Source organism: Pleurodeles waltl, chromosome 7 (genome assembly GCF_031143425.1).
Source record: "Pleurodeles waltl isolate 20211129_DDA chromosome 7, aPleWal1.hap1.20221129, whole genome shotgun sequence".
NCBI lineage: Eukaryota > Metazoa > Chordata > Amphibia > Caudata > Salamandridae > Pleurodeles > Pleurodeles waltl.
Window position 1 is genome coordinate 364,066,212 of NC_090446.1, and position 22,828 is coordinate 364,089,039.

At 45.3% G+C, this 22,828-nt stretch overlaps 1 protein-coding gene across 3 annotated transcripts in view; it reads left to right on the forward strand.

Annotated features, from left to right (window-relative positions):
• PIGU (phosphatidylinositol glycan anchor biosynthesis class U) overlaps positions 1-22,828 on the forward strand; it is a 205,455-nt gene that overhangs the window by 91,953 nt on the left and 90,674 nt on the right. For all 3 annotated transcript variants that reach the window (XM_069243809.1, XM_069243811.1, XM_069243810.1), the window contains one exon: positions 8,811-8,911. In XM_069243809.1, the coding sequence (XP_069099910.1) occupies positions 8,811-8,911 (101 nt within the window). The remainder of the gene's footprint in view (positions 1-8,810; positions 8,912-22,828) is intronic.

Below are 22,828 nucleotides of genomic sequence, written 5' to 3' on the forward strand. Positions count from 1 at the left end.
TCCTGTTGGCGGTACTACCGCCACTTTAACAGTCACCGCCAAGTTCATAATGACCACCATAGTCTGTATATATTTGTGGATGTCGGCGTTTGAAAGCATTTCTTCCCAGGCTTGGTCAGTGCTTGTTTTATTTTTTTAATCTCATTTTTGTCCACTTGAATAACAGCTGTTGGAGTCAAAGGTCTCCTCCTCATTGTTTGAGTGGTTTTAACATGTTTATTCTTAAACAAATCTTGGCCTGATATTTTCACACATTTTTGCACTGCTACACTGCTTTGCTGAGCCGATGGGCATATTTCAGAGCATAGCTGATCAGTTTGTCAATGTATAATTTGCTGAGGATCTGCTGTATATGCCCGTTACCGGGATGGTGATGAATGTGGCATGAGTCTCTTTTCGTCTTCTGTGATATGCATACGAAGACCTGCTGATCAAATTGGACATCTGTGCACACATCTGTGCACTGGTATGTGAATGACTAGCCATTATACCACAGAATCCTCACATAAACTGATTTTGGGATTTATTAAGAACTGAATGGTTCTGCGTTTTCTCATGTCCTGTGCGACAATGTAAGATTTTTATGATTTTTTTTTTTTGGGTGTTGAGAGATTTCTCTAGATGGTGCCACAGATAACCTCCTTTTATCTGCTGTAAAGTCACTTGGGTCCACCCATAGTCTTGTTCATCATTAAACATTGTAGAAAAGTACCATCTTGCCTGGCATGTTACCCCCATATTTCACTGTATACATGTTGTTTTAGTCCTTGTGTCACTGGGACCCTGCCAGGCAGGGCCCCAGTGTTCATAGTATGTGCCCTATATGTGTTCTCTGTGTGGTGCCTAACTGTATCACTGAGGCTCTGCTAACCAGAACCTCAGTGTTTATGCTCTCTCTGCTTTCTAAATTTGTCACTGTAGGCTAGTGACTAAATTTACCAATTCTCATTGGCACACTGGTACACCCATATAATTCCCTTGTATATGGTACTGGGGTACCCAGGGTATTGGGGTTCCAGGAGATCCCTATGGGCTGCAGCATTTCTTTTACCACCCATAGGGAGCTCTGACATTCTTACACAGGCCTGCCACTGCAGCCTGAGTGAAATAACGTCCACGTTATTTCACAGCCATTTTACCACTGCACATAAGTAATACTTATAAGTCACCTATATGTCTAACCTTCACTTAGTGAAGGTTGGGCGCCAAGTTACTTAGTGTGTGGGCACCCGGGCACTAGCCAAGGTGCCCCCACATCGTTCAGGGCAAATTCCCCGGACTTTGTGAGTATAGTATGTATAGCGTCACAATGGTAACTCCGAATATGACCATGTAACATGTCTAAGATCATGGAATTGTCACCCCAATACCATTCTGGTATTGGGGTGACAATTCCATGATCCCCCGGGTCTCTAGCACAGAACCCGGGTACTGCCAAACTGCCTTTCCGGGGTTTCCACTGCAGCTGCTGCTGCTGCCATCCCCTCAGACAGGTTTCTGCCCTCCTGGGGTCCAGGCAGCCCTGGCCCAGGAAGGCAGAACAAAGGATTTTCTCTGAGAGAGGGTGTTACACCCTCTCCCTTTGGAAATAGGTATGAAGGGCTGGTGAGGAGTAGCCTCCCCCAGCCTCTGGAAATGCTTTGATGGGCACAGATGGTGCCCATCTCTGCATAAGCCAGTCTACACCGGTTCAGGGATCCCCCAGCCCTGCTCTGGCGGGCGAAACTGGACAAAGGAAAGGGGAGTGACCACTCCCCTGACCAGTACCTCCCAGGGGAGGTGCCCAGAGCTCCTCCATTGTGTCCCAGACCTCTGCCATCTTGGATTCAGAGGTGTTGGGGCACAATGGACAGCTCTGAGTGGCCAGTGCCAGCAGGTGACGTCAGAGGCTCCTTCTGATAGGCTCTTACCACTCTTGGTAGCTAATCCTCCTTTCTTGGTAGCCAAACCTCCTTTTCTGGCTATTTAGGGTCTCTGCTTTGGGGAATTCTTCAGATAACGAATGCAAGAGCTCACCAGAGTTCCTCTGCATCTCCCTCTTCACCTTCTACCAAGGATCGACCGCTGACACCTCCAGGACGCCTGCAGAACCGCAACAAAGTAGCAAGACGACTACCAGCAACCTTGTAGCGCCTAATCCTGCCGGCTTTCTCGACTGTTTCCTTGTGGTGCATGCTCTGGGGGTAGCCTGCCTTCACCCTGCACCAGAAGCTCCGAAGAAATCTCCTGTGGGTCGACGGAATCTTCCCCCTGCTAACGCAGGCACCAACAGACTGTAACACTGGTCCTCTGGGTGCCCTCTCATCCTGACGAGCGTGGTCCCTGGAACACAGCAACTCTGTCCAAGTGACTCCCACAGTCCAGTGACTCTTCAGTCCAAGTTTGGTGGAGGTAAGTCCTTGCCTCCCCACGCTAGACTGCAAAGCTGTGGATCGCGTGATTTGCAGCTGCTCCGGCTCCTGTGCACTCTTCCAGGATTTCCTTCGTGCACAGCCAAGCCTGGGTCCCCAGCACTCCGTCCTGCAGTGCACAACCTGAGTTGTCATCCGGCGTCGTGGGACTTCCTTTTTGTGACTTTGCATGGACTCCTGTTCACTTTTCTTCTAAGTGCCTGCTGGGGTACTTCTGTGGGTGCTGCCTGCTTCTGTGAGGGCTCCCTGAGTTGCTGGGCGCCCCCTCGGTCTCCTCCTCCAAAAGGCGACATCCTGGTCCCTCCAGGGCCACAGCAGCACCCAGAAACCTCTACCGCGACCCTTGCAGCTAGCAAGGCTTGTTTGTGGTCTTTCTGCTGGGAACACCTCTGCAAGCTTCATCGCGACGTGGGACATCCGTCTTCCAAAGGAGAAGTCCCTAGTCCTCTTCTTTCTTGGAGAACTCCAAGCTTCTTCCAACCGGTGGCAGCTTCCTTGCATCTTCAGCTGGCATTTCCTGGGCTGCTGCCCACTCTCGACACTGTCACGACTATTGGACTTGGTCCCCTTGTCTTACGGGTACTCAGGTCTGGAAATCCACTGTTGTTGCATTGCTGGTGTTTGTTCTTCCTGCAGAATCCCCCTATCACGATTTCTGTGCTCTCTGGGGGTAGTAGGTGTATTTTACTCCTACTTTTCAGGGTCTTGGGGTGGGGTATTTTTCTTACCCTCACTGTTTTCTTACAGTCCCAGCGACCCTCTACAAGCTCACATAGGTCTTGGGTCCATTCGTGGTTTGCATTCCACTTTTGGGGTATATGGTTTGTGTTGCCCCTATACCTATGTGCTCCTATTGCAACCTATTGTAATTCTACACTGTTTGCATTACTTTTCTTGCTATTACTTAACTAATTTTGGTTTGTGTACATATAACTTGTGTATATATCTTATCTTCTTACTGAGGATACTCACTGAGATACTTTTGGCATATTGTCATAAAAATAAAGTACCTTTATTTTTAGTAACTCTGTGTATTGTGTTTTCTTATGATATTGTGCATATGATATAAGTAGTATAGTAGGAGATTTGCATGTCTCCTAGTTCAGCCTAAGCTGATTTGCCATAGCTACCTTCTATCAGTCTAAGCTGCTAGAAACACCTCTTCTACACTAATAAGGGATAACTGAACCTGGCACAAGGTGTAAGTACCTCTGGTACCCACTACAAGCCAGGGCAGCCTCCTACAAACATGTCCAGAGCATTGTGTTATTCACTAATGCCCAGCTTCATCTCTTTTGCCACATTACAATGTTAAGGACAAAGTACCATTCTAATCAGTGGTACAGACCCTAGTATTGTCTGAGTTGGGCTTGAGTCATGCGTTCTGCTTTCCCCTCACCACTACTGCCTTGGCTCTGGCTCACCTAGACCCACTGCAGGTATCTGTGCAGTTTACATTGTTCCTCCTCCAAGCAACACACTGGCACAGAATAGGATTGACCTCTGCATGAAGGGGTGGAGAAATGTAGACTGTCCTGAGCAGTCAGCAACCCTGCCTCAACATGTTTTCATTGAGAAACCGTGTTACCTGATATCATCATAGTATTCAAGGTCCCTCCGCTCATGAGGTTTTAGCACTGTAAGAACCTGGAGGTTTGGGTACAGTTGTCGCGTTGGCTCTCATTGTACCTACGAGACTGCTGGATTTGGGCAGCAGCATTACCTGAATTGTGGGGAACTGAGTTTGATCCCATACCATGTGACAACTGTTGGTGTAATCCTTTTCCGGCCAGCTAGCAGTGCCTCACCTATGCCCGAGAGCAGGGGTGATCTGTGGCAACTGGGTGCATGTGACCCCTCAGGAAAATCGTGGTGGATCAGATCTCATCCTTTTCTCTCAGTTACATTCGGCTCACACATGCTAAGACAAACAGAAGCAGGGAATGGTTTAATGAGATTTATTGAATCAGTTGCGTCCTAGATAAAACAACATGGACTGCAATAATTAGGATGATAAAACATACTAGGAACGGAATAGTGACAAGAAAAGTAAAACACAAGAAAAATCCCACCATACTGTCACTATAAAATATTTGTGATTTCTATCTCTACCACTAATGTTCTATGTTACAGCACAGCAGGATAAGCCCTAATCCACCCTTCAGGACCCCCCCGGGAAGACATCATCATCCATACCTGAGTATGAGAGTAGTGAAGAAGCCTGTCTATTGAGACCCCCTCCCCATATAGGCCAGGGAACTGACAGTCTCAGCAAGCAGCTGTAGCAAGGTCAAACAGCATGCAGTAGCGGTCATATGTCAGGAACCTTCCTTCAATGTGCAGGGGACAGAGAGATGTTTTTATAATAAAACAGCTAGTGTTCTGAGAAAAGTGCACCCATTTAAAAGTATGTAGGTTTCTGTGAAATGTTAGAGACGCAGTGTACCACTTTGTGCTGTCAACCCTTTCTTGTTGCTGCCTTGAATAAAGCACAGAGTGAAAGAATGTTGCACTAAGAAATATAAATGCTTTCCTAAGCGAAAGGTTAGCAAGATAAAGGAAAATAAAACCACAAATGCGATTGTTTATAAATGAATAAAATGAAATAAAATGTAACGTTACTAGAATAAAGGGCACACAGCAGGCCTGTTTGCTAAAATAACGTGCCCACAAACCTCACTAAAATAGCTTTGCTACACAATTTTTACTAACCTGGTGAGCATCTATTGATAGATACCCATTCTACTCCTAGAGCTTCCTCTCTCTGATTACAAAAACCCCATGGCCTTCTCATAGCGCCTCAACCATGATCAGTTAATATCACTTAAAAAGCAAGCATTGTGAAAGCCACTAGGTCTCACCTTTTTAAGCTATTGGCTTTTTCCGTGTTGTTTGTGGGCTTCGGAGTGTACTGGCGAAAGCATACAGGAGAGGCAGCAACATGTAGCTCGTAGAGGGTTGCTGGATTTGTTCCGGTGAGGAGGGTAGTTTTAGGCACATGGAAAAAGCAACTAGTATCTCAGAGGTGGGAATTTTGGAGGTTGAGGTTTAGGGACAGAACAACTTATAGTACAATGGTGCAGGGTGTTTTCAGGTAAGGCAAAGCATATGAGGGAGGGAGGAGCATGGGACAGGGGGAGTTTGTTGGGCTAAGCACACAAGGTTGATAGCAACATGAAGCGCAGGCTATGGGGTGTTTTTTGTCAAGGGAAGAGGCACACAATGAAGACAGCATCAGGGAGCACAGGAGAGTTTGTGGTGGGAGAAGCACACAAGGGGAAGACCAACACAGAGCAAGGGAAACGGTAAGCAATTGAGATAGACAGCATCACTGAGTTCGGCGGAAAGAAGTTTGCACTGGAAAAGCAGATGAGTAACAGAGTGTAGGGGTGTTTTGCTTGTGGGGGAAGCACACGAGGGAGAGAGCATCTTAGAGTAAGGGAAGCACTTAACGGAGTTCCATAAAATAATAAGCAGTTAGTTGCTGTAAGCCCATTGTAGGTTCATTAAAGGTCTTTTGAAACTAGACAACTTGCGCTATCTGGTAGATGAGACCTAACTACATTTATAGGTTATTCCGTCAAACCGCTGAATATCACTAAGCCCACAATGAATAAAACCATACTTGTCAGCTGCCTTGGTTTATTAAATCATGGTTGTTCAGCTGGCTGGGACGTTTCTTTCTTTTTTTGCTTATGGGAAAAACTTGCAGCATTCTCCAAACTTCACTCCAGGCTACTAGTCGACCCACAATCATTTTGTGCCTTGCAGTTACCCATGTCATATGTTAATCGCAAGCATTACCAAAACCTTTTCTCAGCACATAGTATTCACACATTTCAATCAATCTGTTTTGTATATAAATATTTATTGATTTCATTTATATTCTCTAAAATATTGCCTCTTCAGTGTTGATCAAATGTCTCCCGACATGAAATTGGTAGCAATATTGCCTTTTCAGATGACATTTTCACTCTACGTTCTCTCACATGTTTTTAGCATTGGTAGTCTGACCCTAGTTTCAGTGCAGGAGTTACCCACATATGTGCTAACACTCAGTTCAGTGGAGTGTTGTCTGAATTTTCCCTGACTCCCATGGAGCTCCCATCCCAACTTCATTTAAGGGTTCATAGGTTAATATAATTGATGGTTTTCTGGCTGGATACAGTAGGCAACCACAATGACAACGTAGGGTAAATGGTCCATTTCATTTCAACAGACCTGCTGGTTGAAAGGCATCTCCTCAGTCGAGCACTTACTCCTGTCTTTAACTTCATTAGAGACTCAGATATCCAAGCTGTGATCTGTCCTGTCATCTCTCTGATCCCACTGACTAACAGGTTGATTTATGGGCAACTCTCCTCACCCTACAATGGAAGCAACTGCAAGTCATTGGAAACAGTGCAACGCAAACAAGTGCTGATTCCTGATGCTTGGTGTCTGTTTGCTGTCACTTTAGGACAGTCAGTCGAAAATATTAGTTGCAAACTGCAGATAATCCATCACTGAATCTCCTCTGTCTCTATTCGTCAATTAAAAATGTAGTTCTATTTTTCTGCAGCAAGGACAAGCGACATCAAAAGTCCTGCACTTCATTGAAATTCACAAGTTGGAATCATGTTTAAAAATTCTCTCTGCTAACCTTTTCCTTCTAATTCTACTAGACTGGCCATTCAACAAACATCCACATAGTTGTAGCTGCCACTTTTAAAACCCTGTCAGTTTGTATTTCCTATTCTCATTATTCCCCTGTAGGTAATGCTGCTGTCCGTGTGGTACTGTTATGTATTTGTTGTCATGAGCATTTTTTTCTTTTTCCTCAGATTACTTTGACTTTCCTACTTTAGCAGGGTCTGTTATTTCTCAGCTGGTCATTTATATCCTTAAGCAATCCTGACATGCTTTATGCTTGGATACCTTATGCCATTTACTGTTAACTATTTGGTCCGAGTTATGTTGTAAACAAATACCTCCATTATTGACAACTTCTCTATTTCTGTTCCTCTAACTCACTCTACTACAGCAGTGTTGACCCTAATAGATCCCCAAAACGTCGCTTTCTCATGTTGATCTGACCTGGCTGTTCCCACCTCCAGTTCCAATGGCCATTGTTCAGTTCAGTTTCTCTAATCGAGCTTTACATTCAGGCGTTTTTCTGTTTATCTAATTTCTTTTATCACCTGTAAGCTAGCCACCAGGGTAATGTAGAAGAAGAGTTTTTTTTCATTATCCATTTCTCTGAAATCTTTTGCAACATGAAACAGAATATACATATTTCTGAAATGATTGACTAAAGTGCATGCAGCACAAATAACATGCCTATTAATGCTGTCTTGGGATAAGAAATGGAAGCCAACTTAAAGAAGGTTGGAAGAGGAGATTGAGACTACAACCAGCATTGACATCCCGCAGGAATTATCAAATGACTTGCTACAATGTATTGATTAATCAGCTAATTTGAAATTGAACCATTTTTCTATTTGGCACAGGCTGTTGTGCACACCGTGTAAAGTAGACCATTTCAACAAGACTGGGATTACTGGGTGTAGCCAATGTGTATACATTTCAATTGTAATGTGATGACTTTTAGAATTCCAAGAGTATGGCAGTTTCTAAAAAGTTAGACCATGATTGCAAGTTAAGATTTGCCCTTCTAAACCAGAAGTGTACTTCGCTTGCTTGCCTGTTGCACAACTCCATCTCATGCCTGCAGCATTTTGAGGCTTTATAGGTTGAAGACTTTACTTGCTGTCACAGATAAAGGACATTTCTATTCAAAGAAGGCACATCATTTTGTGGTATATCGCCACAGTCTTTCTTGTCCATTCAGGTCTTATGGTCAGGACTGTGCAGATTGTTTCTCATCACCATTATATCTTCTATAGAGTTATGTTTCTTTGAATTAAAAATTCCTCAGAATCAAAAGAGAAACCATCATTTGATCAAGATCCCAACTGTTCCACTGATGTCAAAAGGGAGCACATTTCTCCTGCTGGGCATTGCATGCTTAAGAAGAACAATTCTAGTTATGAAGTGTTGAGGGTTTACAGCCCGCTTTACTACACGTGTGAAGGACCCACTGACCCCCTACACTGCTGCTGTGATTTGTTACATATTAAAACGGTCCTTCAAGTTCAGGTATTTTGGACAAGAGCCTAAGTGTTTTAAAAGTTGAATAGACCCAGGCTGGGACATCAGAGAGATTTAAGATGATATCCCAGAGGCCAAGGGATCAGAGGTTATTTATCTAAATCTAATACAAATGGGCAATATGTATCCCATTTGAATGGGGGTGACTGAAATGAAAATGGTATTTCCAAAATTCTCGAGCTTTCAATTTCTACATTCTCAGAATATCTGTGTTCCTCAACTAGGCTAAGTAGCTCTTTTTCTTTCCAGTTATCTCCTGAACCCATTCACAGTGCTGTCGTGTGTTGCCAAGTCCACCTGCGCTATCAACAATGCCATCATTGCACTCTTCATCCTGGCCACCATAAAAGGTAAAATGTTCTGACTTTTCATTTCCTTTCTTCCAGTTTAGTGGACAAGTAAATCGATGATTTACTTTCTATATAAGAAGCAAAAAGGGGCACCTTCTATTCTGGAGTTAATGTGAGTAAACATATATGGAAAAGGTACTTGGGTTTCTACAGACTTGTTTTAAATGAGGGTTGCTTGAAGTAGAGGGTAGCAAAACAATATTGGCTAGACTGATAATATAAAGTATGTGAATCGCGTATATTGTTTTATCAGATAAAAGGTTATTATCTCATCAGTGCAGAGATATTCACATTTATTTGCAGGTGCAGCAGGTGCAGCAGGTGCTGCAGAATTAGGTGTAGTTGGTGCACTGCTTTGTGCCAGACTCAGGTTACCACTAACCTTTTGATATAAATGTTTCTGCAGGAACAATGTGAAACTCACCAGTCTACTTCCCTGTTGATGATGCTGAACACACCCTAGACTTTGCTCCATACTGGAGGCGAAGGGGTGGAAAAGGATATGAGAAAAAGAGACTTTGTCAGGCTGTAGTCCTACACCTTGTCTGGTCAAATTAAGGCTCTCTTTGTGCTGTGCAGTTTCTCATAAATGGCAACTCTTTTGTGCTAAATAGAACACAAAACTACGGTTACTCTCTGCTCATACATCGGTTTCAGTTGCATAGGCGGTCATTTTGATCTTGGCGGGATAGTCCGGCGCCAACCATGCTGATGGTCGACGGAAGACCGCCAGTGGCGGCGACAGACATCCCGCCAGATAATGACGCCTGGAGCCTCACCACCATTGATGCCGGTGATGGCTGCCAGGCGCCATGCTGGCGGTCGGTGGTGGGGTGGATGCTGCTCCAGCCTCACCACCACAACAGTCCAGACACCACCACGACACCTATAATAATGCAGTCATAGGCATGGCCGTGTATGGAGATGCAGCGATGCTGGTGGAGCAGCATCCTAGGAGCCCATTCCCTCCCGGAGCAGTGCCACGGACCAGGAAAGTGCTGACCGATAGGGAGGGAGGTGTAAGTGGGGGTGGTGTTGAGTGAATGTGTGCATGGGGGTGTGCGTGTGTGTTTGTGAAGGGGGATGTGTGTCTGTGTTTATGAATGCTTGTGTGTATGTCAGTATATGGGTGCATGTGGGTTGGCGGGGACCTGAATGGAGGTGGGGGTGGTGATGGAGGGGGTGTTGTGGAGGGCCAACATGGAGATTGGAGGGAGGAGCGATTTGGGGGGGGTTGCTTTTCAGGGTCTGGGGGGGTGGGGCCGGGTCTAGGAGCTTAGGTGGGGGGGTGGTTGTTGGTTATGGGGGGGGGGGGGGGGCTGGCGTGTCACATACTGGTGACAGGAATGAGAAATTCCTGTCACCTGTATGCTTTCTGCCAGGGACTACCTGGTGGGGTATCACCCCAGGAAATACCTGGTGGAAATGGGATCATTATCACACCGGCGGTCTGGCATCCACCGCCGGGTCGAAAGTGGCTACCGTTGGCCCGGCGGTCGATTCTGGCTTAGCAGTGGGTTATAGTGAACTGGCTGCAGCCAGTTCACTACTGTTATCTTTATATGGTGGTCTGAACCACCATGCCGTCGGCGGTTATTAACACCACCACCACCACCACCCCCACCGGCGGTGCGGTCATTACTGCCAACATTATAATGACCACCGTAGTGTTTTTCATTTACGTGGATTTCCCATGATTAGTAACTTTCTACATAAACGTAACGAATACCAAAGAATCACATAAGCAACTGATGTATTATAGTAAACATGCAGCAAGTCAGTGACACAGTGCATTTATCATGCAAGAGCCATCTGAGTTGTTGTGAGACTGGTCCTGTCCCTATGTTCTCTGCATGTCCTATACACAGTTGAAGCACTACATCTTGAGGACCGAAACAAAGGTTTACTCAGAATTTGTAAATAACTCTGGGAAGGCCAAAGAGAAAGTTGCTGCAGCACAACCTAGAAGGTGATGCAGACATCCAATATGTAGGCATAAGGCGCAGGCAAAGAAGCCAACTGTAGTTTCACAAGCCAAACAGCAATGTAACCCTTTCTACTGAATAACAAATGGAAAGCCTCTGCAAATTCCAAGAGTTCCAAAGATGTAAGGGTGTTCTTTGAAGAGTTCCAAGTGTGCAAGAAAATTCCAAGTGACTCATCAGAAGAAATTCCAAGATACTTTAAAAGCGGAACACTTCAGAGAAAGTTAAATGAACTCAGGAGAAAAGCTGAGCCCAAGCAAAGGCTTTCTTTCATCAACGGAGAAGAAAACCAAGTACTTGACCACACTATAAGCATCGCTTTTATAGGTTGCAGTATTTTTGAATCTCACAGTATATATTCTAATCCAGTGAGAGATCCTGGAATCCTGGTCCCCTTGTATCCTGTCATGGGTCCTTAAATCCCAGTGTTACCAGCCATTCATATGGGGCATACTGTTACAGCTTTACGGGAATCTTATGGGAACAAGATTGGCTGTGCTGATAATGTGATGATTACAACTGGACAGCATAAATGTGGCATCCGCAATCCTGAATGACGACTTCTGCCCCACAGCATGGACTATATCCTGATTGGCAGTGCTGTGAGTAAGGAGTGGAAGGGGCAATCAATAATGTCAAGGACCAGAGCTGTGTTGATGTGAAGGGTGAGCTCCTGTGGCAAGCCATGGCCCTTCTAGTGATCTAAATGTGTAAAACAATTAATCAAACCAGGACTTTCGACCTTCAGCGGAATACAGTGCTGGTTACTGTATGCCAAAAAAGGTCAACAGTGTCTGTATTTTTGTTCCCCTTCCATCCCTGATGGGGAGGGTGTGGGTGGGAGGCCCACGGGGGAGCGCTAGCTCCTGTGGGCCCGGTGCAGGACGAGGTGGTCTCGCCCCAGGCTCACGGGAACCGTGTGCAAGGACTAGAAAACCTCGTCCCAGGCACCATAGGGGTTAAGAACTATTCTGGTCTACAAACAATGCCTGTGTTCTTCAAAAAGTAAACGAAAAAGGATGTTACTGCCGAATAGACTACCATAAAAGCAGGATGTGGTGTTTATTCTACGTGGAGTAATTTTGAGGCAGCAAGCCTGCAATAAGCATTGTAACTGGGCTCTTCCTGCCTTCATCTATTTTTCTTCTCACCCCTTAAAATTGCATCTCTCTGATCTTTCCATATTGCTGCAACTAATTTAGACATTTCCTAACTCTAAACCAGGAGTCTCCAACCTTTTCTTTAGTAAGAGCTACTTATGTTCCGTTAAAATCCCCCTGTTCTGCTTAATTATTAGTATTGTTGTGTTATAATAGTCACCACATCAGACAAGATTACTTTAGAGGCTACCCTTTGTAAGATTAGCACTACTGATCACCTCTGTACTTCAGTCAGGGTTGCCAGCAGTAACGTAAAAAAGGGTTTGTGGCAAGATGGACGATGTGAGGCTCCTGTGGCCGGGGGGGCAAAATCCATTGTAATGGTCTACATTTTGGATCCTAATTCGGCATTCAACAGTGTGTCCTGTTCTCCTGATACCCTGCAACCAGAAATGTGAAGGTGAAGACTGAAAGGTCACCATTGAGCCTGAAAATATCAGAGGCCTGGGGAAATCGCCAGCAGTCTAAAAAGAATTCAAAAACAAAAATGGCAGCCGCGCGGAGTCTGGGCTGAGCTGTGCCGTGAACAGTGGAGATGCTGGAGGATATGAGAGGGTGGGGTGCTGTGGCAATACTCCATCGCCTGTAGGCACTATCAAGGGAGCACTGTGGCCTGCCGAGGCCGATGAACATCAGTCTTGAGAGCTGCGAGGCTGAAGAGGTGAGAGGCAGAGCTGACAGAAGCATGGGGGTTGAGCCTCTGGGGCCGTGGGCTAGACTGGGCCTGCCATGTGTGCCGTGCTGCCCTGGGATGCTGACCAAGTGAGAGCGGATGCAGGCTAGAGACTGCAGAGGAGGGCCCGACTGCGGAGGTTCTCTCGGTGCCAGGATCAGCCCCATGCTGCTGAGTGCAAGCCGCAGGTGGAGCCAAATCGGCTGCTGGGCCTGCTCGGCTGCCCAGTCCGGGGCCATGTCAGGGTGCCAAGTGCAAGACTGCTGCTGATGTGAGGGAGCGAAAGAAAAAGGAGCAGCCTCTGACCCAAGCATATGCCGATCTGGCTACACTGCGCATCGCTGCCTACCTGAGCAGACAGCCTGAGTCCTCATATGCATTGTGCCAGTACTCCCCTTGCCAGCTTGGCCTGCATCTGTCTACTCACCTTCTACAACGATAGGTGGTACAGGCCTCAGATACATCCCAGTACAGTGCACCAGCGGCGCAGATGCCATGAGCTAGCCGCTGCTGACGGTGCCACCCCAGGGTGGAGATACACACCTTACTAGCTGACCCAGTGATAAGCATGTGAGCTGGCTTGCTGAGGTGGTGGCGTGCAGCCTGTTGGGGTAGTTATAACACATTCAGCTGTCCTGCCGGCACCCATCTGGGGATAGAGAGGAATATTGCCTGAAGATACTAGACATCAACAGAAATTGGAACACCAGTACTAAGATAATTAGTCTGCAAGGCACTATAGTCTTGAGCAAAACAAACAGGCGGTGGAGATGCCTATGGGAGACTCGCAAGAAGACATGGACATGAAAACACTCCTACTGACCATGAAGAGCAGTCTAACGCGGACACCATGTGCACCAGGATTGACACCATGGCTCATAAACTGGAAAGTCACCACAGTCAGATTCAGGAAGTGGAGCAGTGGCTCTCTACGGTGGAGGATGACTCGGCCTCCCAGGGCCAGTAGTTATTAAACATGTACAAAGTACTAGGACCCATAGCTGCAAAGAATGAAGCCCAAGATGCTCGATCCTGCCGCAACAGCCCGTGCATCCTAGGAGTGGCCGAAACGACAAACACTAGGAAGATGGAAGCCTATATAGAAAAAATATTTCACACTATTTTGCGTGGAATCCTTTTCCAAAGCATTCATTGTCAAAAGAGCCCACAGATCACTCACGACTCGGCTCCTACCTGGAGCCCCTGCACGCCCAATTATAGCCAGACTGCTAAACTACAAAGATTGGGAAACTGCTCTCAGGCTGGCAAGGAGGCAACAGCCGCTAATCTTCAGTTGCAATGCAGTGTCAGTACATCCGGATTTTACCATCACAGTGCAGGAGACTCGAAAAAATGTCTTCCTATGAAGCAAAAACTTTGCCAGGCACAAATCCACTGTGCAGTGCTCTACCCGCCTCGACTGTGCATCACCTTCAAGGGAGAAGAGCAGATACTCACAAATCCCCAGCAGGTCCAGGAATTTCTGCACAAAAACAATATTGGTCCATTTAAAAGGGGCTCTGGAGCATCTGGATCTGTATTGAGCTTGCCCGTCCCGGAGTCAGTCTAGCCTGTTGCCCTCCTCGTTGGAGGTGGACAAATATGCTTGAGCCGCATTGCACTGCCGGCATGGGCTGTGCAGGGGCCCCCAGGCATAGCCCCGTCACGGATTTCACTGCCCGAATTTCGGGCAGTGAAATGCGCGAGGGGTGCTACTGCACCCGCTGCACATCAGCATTGGCGCTGGCTCTACTAGAAGCCGGCAGAAATGTTGAGGTGACTTTTCCGCTGGGCCAGCGGATGGTAATGCTGTTACCATCCGCTGGCCCAGCAGAAAAGTCATAATAGGGAGCCAGAAATACCACCAGCACTGGCAGTGTTCTGGCTCCTGCAGCCTCGGCGGTCTTTTCAAAAGACCGCCGAGGTTGTAATGAGGGCCAAAGTTTGAACCCAGGCTTGCTGCCCCAAATAGAACCAGAGTACGTCAGCGCTGGATATTACGGAAAGCTTTCGATATATTTCTGCACCAGACACTCTCGGACATGAGGAGAAGGTCTCACCTGGCTCCTGGAGAGACCCCCACTAGTTAACTATATTGTATTGAACTAAATTGTTGATCTACTGGTTGTTGGTGTGTAATTTTTGTGAAAATGTGATGGGTGGTGTATGCATGACAGGATTGGACTGTAAGAGTGGGAGAGCGGTGGGATCTGCAAACGTTGTACAGCTCTGTTCTTCTCACTATGATTTACAAAGGTCACAACAGGAAATAACTTATCTAGCGAGGCACTACACCAGTCATTACAATGTAGCATCATGCACTCATGCCTGGTGAGGGTATGGTACACAGCATGGAATCACATAAGTTCACTGCTCATGAAGCCCTGAGTTGTCTCACGTGGAACATACGGGGACTAGGAGACCCGCACAAGCGCAGACACATATTGGCTTACCTTGACAGACATAACGTCCACATTGCTTTATTACAGGAGGCGCACTTTCCACCGACGGCAGAAGGGACATTTGCGGCAAGATGGGCCATATGTAGGCAGTTCTCTACATACTCCTCTTATGCGCGTGGGATGCCCATTATTGTCCGTACATGGATACCTTTCTGGCTCCTGGGATTGCTCAGTGATGATTAAGGCCGATACACTATAATCTGGGGCAGGTTGCAATCTCATGCAGTTCTAATAGCCAACTGTTACGGCCCCAATACAGATGATCATGCTTTCGATTATAGGCTATGGGGGCTGATTGCGGACATTGGTCCCTCCCTTATACTGTGGGAGGAGACTTCAGTCTGGCTTGAAATGAAGTGGTGTACTGATCGGTGCAGACTCTGTATGTATGCAGCGAGGTGGCAAAAAATATTATTGATATCATGGAGGAAAATCATTTAATAGATCCATGGAGACTGGCTAACCCTGAGGCCCGAGAGGACACACACTATTCAAGTGTACATGGTCCTGCATCGATTACTGGCTGGTCTCGAGAGGGGTGGGCCCTTAGATTCGGGAGACCTGTCATCTCGCAAGAACATACTCTGATCACTTGCCTGTATTGCTGGTACTGGATGTGCCGTCTAATGCAGGAAGTGTGCACACATGGAGACTCAATCCAGAGATACACCATTCCGAGAGGAACTAAAACAAGAAATTGCAGACTTTCTCAGTAGAAATGTTGATTCTGTCCCCAGTATTAGCATAGTTTGGGCAGTTCTAAAGGCTACTGTTAGAGTTATCAGTCTTGCAAAGAGCTGTGGGGCTCAGCACGCTGTTCGCACTGACCTCTGGAACTTGGAGGAAAACCTTAAAAGCCTTGAGCCTCTCCGGGACGGCCCAGCGGATTCCACAGTGCTGGCTGCCTTCAGGGAGACTCTCTCTGAGTATAAGTAGGTGGCAGAAAGAGAGCGTCTCTACCAGGGTAAATATGCCAGGACTCGAGCCTATGGGGAAGGCCAGGTCATGTCTTGGCTTCTATGAAACCCAGAAACCCAGCAGCAAATGATATTGTAGAAATTAAGATAAAAGAGGGGCTTATACACAGAGACACAGCAAATATACTGTTCATGTTTGTGTGTTTTTATGGTTCGCGCAGGGTGTCCCAGCTAGATTTCACTCGATGCTGTGATAACGTAGTGCTAGGTTGGATGTGTGAATTCCTAGCTGCAGACTTCACAGCGGATAATATTCAAGAGTCTATTACCCAGCTGCAGGCGAGGACGGCCCGAGGCCCAATGGCCTACCAGCAGACTTCTATTAGTCTTATGCAGAGTTATTAATACCTGTCTTAAATAAGGTATACATTGAATCCAAAGAACTGGGTAAGTTGCCCCCTACCATGTGAGAAGCACTGATCCTTGCCCTGCTGAAACCTGGCAAACCTGTGACTCCTATAGACAGCTATCTCTGGTCAGTTGTGATACCAAAATATTTGCAAAATGCTTGCCAATCGCATCTCCTTGCTCCTCTCATTCCTGGTTAGACTAGATCAGCCTGAGTTTGTTCCAGGCAGATCCACCACACACAATTTGAAAACTTTGTTTGCAGTTATGCAGGATATAGATCCCGACTTGGATGTGGTCGCGTTTTTTTCAGATGCAACCAAGGCCTACCTGGCATGGGATTACCTGTTGGCAGTGCTGCGCCGCATGGGCTTTTCGGGTGGCTTTCTGACATGGATAAGCCTTTTATATACTAAGCCCACAGCGAGGGTGCGCATAAATGGTGCACTGTCTGACTCAATACACATCTCTAGGGGCACCAGGCAGGGGTGTCTGCTATTGTTGCTACTCTTTGCACTGGCAATGGAGCGTCTGGTTGCTAAACTCTGGCAAAATCGCAGAGACTATGTTTTCAGCTACCTGTTGAGGCATCTCTTGGTATCACGCTATGCAAACGATATGACCCTGTATCTGAGGGAACCTCAGCTTAGCCTTAATGGAGTGCTCTGGGAGTTTGTCCGTTTTGGGGTTTTCTCTGGGATACAGATTAATTGGTGAAAGTCGCATATCTTCCCACTGATGCCTCATACGCAGCCTTTTACCCTAGACTACCCCCCACAATGGTGCGACACAGAGTTAATGTATCTGGGGATAAAGATAATGCTAGATGAGGAAGAGACCCTTAGGGCTAACTATGGGGTGGCAATCCCAGCTATTACGGATGTTGTCACTAGATGGATATTACCGTTGTCCTTGGTGGGCCGGATAGGCCTAATGAAGATGGTCGTACTTCCCAAATTACTCTATTTTATTTTTTTTAAATATACCATACCGACCCAAGCACACCTTTTTTCAGGCACTCTGCTCTCAAATAATATGTTTGGCATGGGCAGAGGGGAAGGCTCAAATTGGTTGGGACGTACTTACCCCTCACTTCAGCCAGGGTGGATTTGAGGTCCCAAATTTTGAATTATATTATAGCTGCACATAAGCCCATTATGCTATACACTGGTTTAGGCATACCCCATTTTTGCCACACCTGGCCGTGTCAGAGGGATATATGAACCCTTTTTTTCGTTCAGCAGCCTATTTGGACACCGCACCAAAATTTCCAGATTCAGCTGACTCAACAGTGGCATGCTCTTCTGCAGCATGGCATATCCTAGTGTGACACGCAGGGGCACCAATACTATACTCCTCACTAGTCCCACTACCTTACAATCCTCTGTTGGTGGTCACTCATGAGATGGCCTGCCGAGCGCCCCTAAAGAGGGCGGGCTGTGCATGTTGGGGCGACTTGTACTTATAGGGCACATTTAAAACAAAGGAACACTTTTTTTTCCCCTAGATACATTCCTGTACATTAGGAATAGGCACAACACTAAAGCTGTCCACCCCTGACTTCCAAGCGGAGCCACGAACATTGAACACTTTACACACCCTTCTGCAGGCAGAGACACAGCATCGCCTGGTTTCCACCCTTTACTGCGCCATACAAAAATAGTCTGCCTTGGGATGCATCAGGGCTCGGGCCAAGTGGCAAGCTGAGCTCTAAACTGAATTGACGGATGCCACCTGGTTGGAATGTTGGGCACACACTGGTGAGGTAGCCTCCAGTAGCCGTCTCCGCATTATTCACTATAAGTCTCTACACAGGGCTTACTATACCCCATACAGCTTATATAGATATGGGTTGAGAGATGATGACAGATGTCACCGCTGCAAAGAGGGGGAGTGGCTGACTCTCTCCACTTGGCATGGGAGTGTGTATTTGGTGTGACATAGAGAAAGCATTGAGAGAGATTACAGATCCAGTGCTTACACTCACCCCCCTGGTTACCCTACTGGGATACACACAATAAATCATGCCCTGCTGTTGGAGGTTCGTGGCACTGCCGTTACTGCTAGCAAAGCAGAGAATTGCATGTAGATGGGGAAGAGGGCGAACACCTAAATTGAAGGACTGGCTGGTTGATCTTGTCTACTGTAATGATCACATAACATTGTTTGCGGACACCTTGCCTTTGAACTCTAGGCCCAGGATAGCTGGGAACCCCTGCATGCCTATCTGCTGTCACATCCTGATCCCTACTTGCCTGATCGACCAATTAGCCACTGAGCTGCGAACAATCCTTCAAGGGACCTCCCACAGGCGGCGGGTGTTATGCGGGTGGGTTGTTGCCGGAGATGATGCAGAGGCCAGGTATGCAGAAATCTACTGCAAGTCTTTACTTGTCTGTTACTTGTATGATCAAATAAATTATAGACATTGATGATGCAAAGTGCATTGTGAGCAATATAATGTGCAACAGGGGGAGTACTATATTTGAATGCGGCTGGTGTATCAACAGAACATAGTCTGCACACTTTAGTAAATAACGTTCAGTTTGTGAAATTTCTTAGTGACCAAGTTATGTATACATTGTTCAGATTGTTACTGTGGCCCTCCCAATGTTGGGCTTAAACTTGATGTACCTGTTTTGCTTTGTTTTCTTCTTCAAAAATAAATAAATAAATATTTAAAAAAGGATCTGTCAATTTGGAATGCCTTTACATGGGTAGAACCTAGCAGTCATAACTGCAGTGCCCCTGGCACCAAGGTAATAGTATCAGTAATATTTCTTCAGACTGATTTATCACTTAAATAAATATCAGCTTTAAATTTATTTTGGAAATTCAACCATTTCTTTCTCTAGTGCCATGAATGAATATCAACACACACCACTGTATAATCACTTTCATCATCCCCTCCATTTATGGCGTTAGATCACAACCCGTTAATAATATTTTCACACCTAGACAATTTTTCTATTGCTCCAGCCATCATTTTCCACTTCCAAGTTATTGGGAATGAACATCATAATTTTAGATAAATTCCATCAAATTAATAATCCCCACATTTGTCAACATTTAATTAATTTTAGGTGTTGTCTGTGTTCAGTCCCATATGTTCTGGTTGAAAGCATGCATGTCCAATCACATACAGATCATTACCCTTGATTTTGGTAGGCTTGGCACCAGTCACACCTCAGTTGAATAAAAATCCTTTTACTGGGCATGTTTAGTTCATCTTATAAGGCCTCTTCAGCACAGAGATACATTTCCCAAATGTTGCACCTTCAGTTGGTCATTACCCTTCATCTAAATCTTGTGCACAGTTCAGGTAATCCCGCATCTAATACATTATCTTAGGGTCCAACTTTACCCACAGATAATTTTTCATTACAAGCTGAAATCATCTTTCCCTTCTTCTGCACCTTTGCTCTTCACTTCGTAATTCATCTTTTGTACTCTAAATTTGCTGGGCAATTCCCATAATTTGCACTTTCACGTCCCTGTGACAAACTGAGCTGAAACCTTATTTCTGGATCTAAGATGGCCCAGAATTCTCAAAACCTCACACTCCCTTGCCATGGATTATTATTATTTCACAAGACGAGGGAATCATACAATTTTGTAACATTGATCCCCCTAAACACCACTCTCATGGAGTTGGAGAATATCAACTTCTTCCTCATCCTAATTACAAAAATAGACTGTACATTCAATGTTTCAGCAGTGTATTTAATTTTGCCTAAGCTTTGGAATCCCTGAGTGTTAAGAGGGGTTGGTCGTACGTAGGTCACATAAAGCACATAGATTCAGTTTCTGTACTGACCCGCCTGGGTAAGAGCTGAGGCAATAGACCTGTAATTATATACGTTTAAAATGGCTTCATTATGTTTTCAGTATAGCTCCCAGATAGTGTTTAAGTAGCTAAGGAAAGAATGTTTTATTTGAATAAAGAATGTCCTACAACACTCTCAAATGTATGATTATCTATTGAGCTCAGTTTGGATTCTTTTAACACTGCATTGATGAGAATCATGAGATAAATTTTGTATTTGAGAACTACTCAACCTAATTTCCGAAGTTAGTCTTATGAATGCAGTGTGTTCAGATATGTGTTATTTGAAGGGTTTGCAGAATAAAGTATGTTAACTCCTATCTTAAACTTAACATAGGACAGACATCCCTGGGTTGTTTTTTTTACAGTAGTTATAAACAACCTTTTCGTCTGACTGCCATAACCAGCCATGTTGTCCTTAAAGTTATATTGGTGAGATAGACCTTAACACCCAGGCCAACCATGTTTTTATATTCATGGACAAACTAGTAATCACTTGTGTTAACTGGCCTACCTTGGATAGCCACTATTTAACTTTGCCTTGGCCACACATTTGACCACAGAAATGCTGTATATGGTGGCGTGTGGCTACTGCTGCAGACTGTGTCTCATGGGTGAGACTCATGAAAATTCAGATGCTCAGCCAAGGATTATTGGCCTGCCGCTTTCTGGGTTCTCTCTCTATGGAGCTCACTCTAATGATGAGGTGCATAAGGGGAAGGCATAGGCTGATACCCTGAAGGCTGTTTGACTAGTGAAGAAGGGTTTAAAATGTCCTCACTAAATGTTCGCAGACAGGAGGTGCCAAGTGTGTGTGATACTCCTATCGCCAGTCAGAATCCAGGCATCACAGAAAAGGCAGCAATTTGACTGCACTCCCAGTACAGATAGAATATACAGTTAAGAGGCAGGAATAACAGCCGTGAGCAGCAGTATGGAAGCCTCATCAATCACTTTTTCTCCAGCTCAAGTGTCATGCTCTCCAGTAGGTGGAAGCATTTCTTGACATTAAGCAAAGTGTCACAAACTACAACTGCCTGCTTTCTCTTGGGAAGAACTGCTACTTTGTGAGGCTCAAGCCTTTTGCACCTGCACTGAAACCTCTACGAATGTAAGAGAAGTTCAGGCAAAAAGAGCTTTGCCAGGTATTCCAAAGAGCAAATGGATATTCTTGCTGTACTTTTTGATAAGAGGGTTTTCGCACTGCAGAGCGAACATTTCCTGTTCAAAATGTTGACATCCTCTCTAAAATCGTCCACAAGGATTTTATCAAAATGTATGGCATTAGCTGTGGCTCATCTGGGAAAGAACATAATCTGTGCCTATCTATATTTGAACAACTGGCTTCTAAGGGTGGGGTCACAAGTTCTACAACGTTTCAAAGAAACTGTTGAAGGTTTGACCTTTGTAAGTCTCCAGGTCAGTTTCAAGAAGTCAATCCAGTTCAACGCAAATATTTAATTTCTATGCCATGCTATTGGCATGAATCTCTGCTCATAAGAAAACTAATAGTTGTATACTCATGCATATGATGCACTATTATGGTACAATTCATTCAGCTCAAGACACATCCATTTATTGGACAGAGTTTAAACCGGATATCCATAAAATCCTTTGGTAAAATGCTCTCTGAATTCCATCCACGTTTCAAAAAAGTCTGGCGATTTTGCCATTTGATTCACTGCATCAAAAGAAGGATAAGTACTGCCATCTCCTTCCCTCCCTAATCACCAATGCTTCAGTACATGGTGAAAAGTGTTCAACAAAAGAGATGTAATATTAAGTCTGTAGTGATTTAATCACTGATCTGTTTTCAAAGTCGAATGTATTGATCACACACACACTCACTGGCAGGGACAGCAGTACTGTCCCTACAGTAATGAAAACTAGGGTCCTTGTTGCAGTCATTCAAATGATGTCTCAGATAGGTCTTAAATTTAACCTATTTTAAAAAAAAATCATTGCCATTGGTGCAAAGTCAAACCATGTAGGGTCGGTCTGCCTGAAGACTCCTTTTGCCGTATGTGGGAAAACAATCAGACTGCAACTTGTTTCATATCTTTTGGGCCTGGCCTTCCATTGGAATGTACTAGGATTCTGCATGAAACATTACTTGTTAATTTACAAGATAAAGCTGTTTGTGTGGCCTCCCACTTACACAGAATTGCACCCTCTCACGTTTGCCTAAATTTGCATCCTGAGGCACTGGGGATCACAAATAATATCTACCCTTGGACATTTGCTGTCTGAACTCCTCCATATGATTTCCCATGAAAGGACTAAATAACTATATATAAACTGAATGGCCAAATGTTTATATTTTACTGCATATTCATGGACCCATAACACTGTGTCACCAATACTCTATTATGAACTGCCTTCTGGCAGAAGCCCCGATTGGATACAGCCTTACCCCTTGTACTCTAGGTTAGATGTGTTTAAATTCAATGAAAGACATTGCTGATAGTATTGTTATGACTGAATAT